The sequence below is a fragment of the Hipposideros armiger genome, unplaced genomic scaffold (genome assembly GCF_001890085.2).
Source record: "Hipposideros armiger isolate ML-2016 unplaced genomic scaffold, ASM189008v1 scaffold_218, whole genome shotgun sequence".
Classification (NCBI taxonomy): domain Eukaryota; kingdom Metazoa; phylum Chordata; class Mammalia; order Chiroptera; family Hipposideridae; genus Hipposideros; species Hipposideros armiger.
This window is the reverse complement of record NW_017731568.1, coordinates 184,498-189,198: the sequence shown is the minus strand read 5'-3', so window position 1 is coordinate 189,198 and position 4,701 is coordinate 184,498. Positions and strand designations below refer to the sequence as shown.

The 4,701-nt window shown below is 35.7% G+C and overlaps 1 protein-coding gene across 1 annotated transcript in view; it reads right to left on the bottom strand.

The window, feature by feature from the left end:
- HECTD1 (HECT domain E3 ubiquitin protein ligase 1) overlaps window positions 1-4,701 on the bottom strand; it is a 106,147-nt gene that overhangs the window by 24,380 nt on the left and 77,066 nt on the right. Inside the window, exons 27-29 of the mRNA XM_019654271.1 lie at window positions 4,391-4,500; window positions 3,930-4,086; window positions 2,559-2,781 (exon numbers count right to left, since the gene is read on the bottom strand). Coding sequence (XP_019509816.1) covers window positions 2,559-2,781; window positions 3,930-4,086; window positions 4,391-4,500 — 490 coding nt within the window. The remainder of the gene's footprint in view (window positions 1-2,558; window positions 2,782-3,929; window positions 4,087-4,390; window positions 4,501-4,701) is intronic.

The following is a 4,701-nucleotide window of genomic DNA, read 5'->3' as shown; positions in this document are numbered from 1 at the left end:
AAAGAAATTAACTTTTATAACAAATCAAACTGACATCTGACAGCTTTGGAGCCAGAATGTCTGGATTTTCATCTTGGATCCAAAACTTCTGTGTGTGACCTTCAGCAATCACTTCATCTGAAAATTGGGGTTAATAATTACCTTCATAGGGATGTTAAAAGAACTGACTTAGCTAATACATGTAAAGTATTGAAAAAAGTGCCCAGCACTTAATTAGTGATCAATAAATGTAAGCTAATAGACTAATACTACTACCTCTACTACTACTATGAAAACTGTAAGCCTTAGCTATTAGCTATTAACCATTTTATTATATGCTTACTGCTAACCAAAGGCCAACATGAAGGAGTTTCAAGTAAGAAACTTCTGTATGCATTATGCCACAGCACTCAAGGACTCTATCTGGAATATGAACCCAAGCAGTAAGGGAAGTTTCTTTGTGTTAACTCTGTTTTGTCACTCCCTCTCCTTCCCCTGTATATTTTTCTAGGCATTTTGGTTGGTGCTTTACTGCGGAAGGGGAAAAAATAAACTACAGGGAAGATAAGAGATAAACATGAGATAGTACCTGCTCTCCAATAGGTCGGCTCCCTGCTCCAGCAGGAACCTGTGGGAGCTGTGAGGTGACAGCGTGGTGCGTTACATCGGAGCGGGAGCCGGCTCGCCGCTGCAGGGATGGGCGTCTCAGAATCTGAAGTTAAAAAATATGACGAGACATGTCTAATTTTGATCCATATATATCCCCATGCAGTCTTGACCTGAAACTATCAACCCCATATTACCAAAACTTGCTAAAAAAACTTCATATTCATTAGCCATCTTTAGGAAAGTTATAAAAGGAATGTTTTAAATTTATCATGCATCATATACTAATAGCCACTAAAAAATATGCTAATGTACTATTTCCTAAGCAACATATACTAAAAACATTTCTTGACATTCTTTGTCCCATTAAAAGTCAACTTATGAACTTATTGAAATCTAGTAACATTTTATAAGAGAAATAAAAATATAAGAGTTACAATAAAGAATATTTTCAGGCAAAAGTTCAATTCAGAGATAATCATAGTGGTTCAACAACGGGAGTTCTGGATCATACTGCCTAAGCTTGGGTCCCCCATACTTTTCTACTTAACTCTTATTCATTAGGGCAAATTATTTTTTCTACGCCTATACCTCATAGCTCTGTGTAAGGAACGATGAGATAATAATATACAGATACTGCTTGCAAACAGTATGTACTAAAAAATTTTATGTATAATTATTTCAGAAGAACCATGAAAATTGTATTCTTTAGAATTAGTGTTCACACGTTTAAACCTGTTATAACATCAGCATGTGACAGTGTAGTATTTTTCCGAATACCAACTAATTTCCTTTTAAAAGANCACTGCAGCCTACGTCATGACCGGCGACTTCTGGCAGCCCGGCTCCAGGTCGAGCTGTTGTTCACCATCTTAGCTGTAGAGAGCACAGCGTCACTGGCCCTAATGTGGGATCCGAACCGGAGCCCAGCTGCTCAGAGTTGGCGTCCCAAGCCAACTCTTAACCAACACACCACTCGGCCGGCCCTATGGCACACTTTAAAACACACCTTTTCTCAACCGTAGCTCACACCCGACTGACTGCACTGAACAAGTTGAAACTTGTCACACATGTTACTAGGGTTTGATGAACCACTTCCCCTACTGAAGACCCCTGCCTTTCCACTGGGTGGCGCTCGGCAGCAGCATTCAACATATTTTGTGATCACAATGGAAAGGCTCTGTGTCACGCATCGCTTCTTGTATGGCAATTTCTGTAAAAAATATTGTGTTGTCTTCATCTACTTTATTCACTAGATCTGGCATGGTGCGACTTCTGGCTCTTCCCCAAAGTCAAAACGACCATGAAAGGTAAACATTTTTAATCAGTTCAGAACACTGAGGCACCCACAACAACACAACTACAGATACTCACGTATGTGGACTTCCAGAACTGCTTCAGAAAGTGGCAAGAAAGATGGGATAAGTGTATTTGAAGCAAGGGAAATATTTTGAGGGGGGTTAATGGTAATGTGTCTTTTACTGTAATAATTTTTTTTTTAATTTAGACATTCAGCATATTTTCTAATCACACCTCGCATTAATTCATTGATTCCTCACAACCACTCTCATTTTAAAGATTAGATTAGGAAAGTGAAGCACTAAAATGTTAAATAAACTTGCCCACGGTCACTGATAATTATTTGTTGAACAGATGAATAAGTGAATGAACAAAGAGAGGAAGGCTTAACTCAGACTCCAAAACAAATAACAGAAAATATTTAGTAGTTCACACAGAATCCCAAAGAGTTCAACAATTATTACATGAGGAATTAGTTTAGATTATTTCTAAAGTTCTTTTCAGTTGTAAACCTTAATTTTTCTACATCAGGAGTAAAAAATTATCTTATCTGTTCTTGTAAATCAAAAGAACAAAACCAAATCTTTTCTGTTCCTGTAGTCCAAAATATAGAAATACAATGCTTCTTGGTTCATATACTATGAAAATATCCACTTTAAATTAAAATTTCTTACGTGTATGTTGGCTCCCAAATACGCCTAAGTTTATCTGATTTCACATTGCCATTACAGGACAATTGAAGCAATTTTTGTACATAGTAAAAGATAGTTGATCTAAAATTATTGAGTGGTAATTCAACTTCACGAGTTGTTCCAAGACCCGTTACTTTCAAAGTGAGGGCTAATCGAGGTGACGGTGTACATTCAACTTCTTCCAAAAGTTCTGAATGAGGTGTTCCTAAACATATGGAAGATGTGAAAAACAATTACTCTAAAACAAGCAGTCCAGAAAGAACACTGCACAAGGAGACAAGGCTACACAAAATCTAAACCCTTCTGCCATACATTAGTTAAAGATAGCAGCTACTGAAGACTCCTGGCCTCGACATTTGTTTTTAATGGGAATAACATACGTAGGTTACTTAAAGACAATGTGGAGAGTAGAACTTATTCATATGATATGGATCTCTCGTTATTAGGAAACATATGCTAACTATATAAATATTTTGGAGACATTTTATTTTTATAAATGATAAAACTAAAATTATTCATATTTCTACATCTAGGGAAAACCATATACTTTGGTCAATGACCTGTAAACGTTTTGCTTACACTGAATGAGTGGGTTATGAGGTAAACACATACACAAATACAATTAAGTTCGTAATGTATTTGGTGGTGTACTCTTTTTTTATTAGCTCAAGAATATTTTCCTCATATCGTTAGCGCTTTCAAACATAATTTATTCACTGCATGACATCCCATTGTACCTTTAGTCAAATCCCCTTCTCTGACTCTGTGCCTCCAGTCTCCCTCTTATTAGGAAACTAGTGATTACAATGGGCTCAACCAGATAATCAGGATAATCTCCCCATCTCTCAAAACCCTTATTTAATCACATCTGCAAAATCTCTTTTGTCATGTTAAGGTAACATATTCACTGGAATGGAGGTTAGAATCTACATATCTTTGAGGGGCCACTAGTGTGCCTACCACACCCAAAACAGTAAGAGATGGAGTTGCCAACTGAGGCTGACTGACTCCAGAGGCCTTAACTACAACCATTATATAGCTTTGCAAAGTAAAAGATAAATAGGAATAATCCTTAGCAATTTTGATCCAGTGAAAACACAATACAAATTATCCACCTTTAAATGAAGCCTTGCTTTAAAATTGACACAAATATAGAACAGTGTTTTTAAAATACTGTAATTTGCTTCTTTTTAAAAAATCTATTTTTTAAGGACTTGTGGCTGATACAGTTTTTCCTGAAAACTTATATTTATAACCTGCATATACATGTAGCACCTTACTTTCCTAATTATATATAATTATCCTATTTGGTATCTATTAAAGTTAACTCACAAAAACTAAAATATACTGTACCTGGAGGTGGAATTTCTAGATCAGTTGTCTGCTGGACATTAGTACGACCAGGCCTAGGATCAAAAGCAGGAACTAAAGCAGAAAATTGCCGCTTTAGCACATAATCATCATCCCATGTTCTCCGGCGTCCTCCTTTAGTTTCATACTCTTCTTCTTCCTAAGTAAAATAAAATTTCACATACAAGCATTATAAAACTTCTCGCTATTGCAAAAGTGACGTGCTATCTATAAAATACAATATATGTTTAAGTACTTCTCCATATAGCTATTACACGTCCTTCATTAGTCATATTTCTTAAGCACAAGTGAGCCAACATAAATATGTATAGGTACATAAATTTCTCATGATTTAAGTTATCAAAGGTAAGTTGCATTGGTGGTTACACAAATCTACAGGAGATAAAATGACAATAATATGCATACATTGTATCATTGTCAATTTTCTGGTTTTCATAGTGTACTCTAATTGTGTAAGATGTAACCATTGGAAGTAATTGGGCAAAGGGCACATAAGAGCTTTTTATCATCTTTGCATCTTTCTGTGAACCTCTAATTATTTTTAAATAAGTTGCTTTTTTAAAAACGCAAATTGCATTATATACCGAATTACGTACAAAAGATATAATGCTTGGGACTTGCTTTAAATTACTATGGGGCAAATAGATCAAACAAGTTTGACAACGTGTTGATAACTGTTAAAAGTCAAATGATGAGTTCTTGGGGATTCATTACACTGTTCTTTCTACTTCTAGCATGTTTTAAGATTTCCATA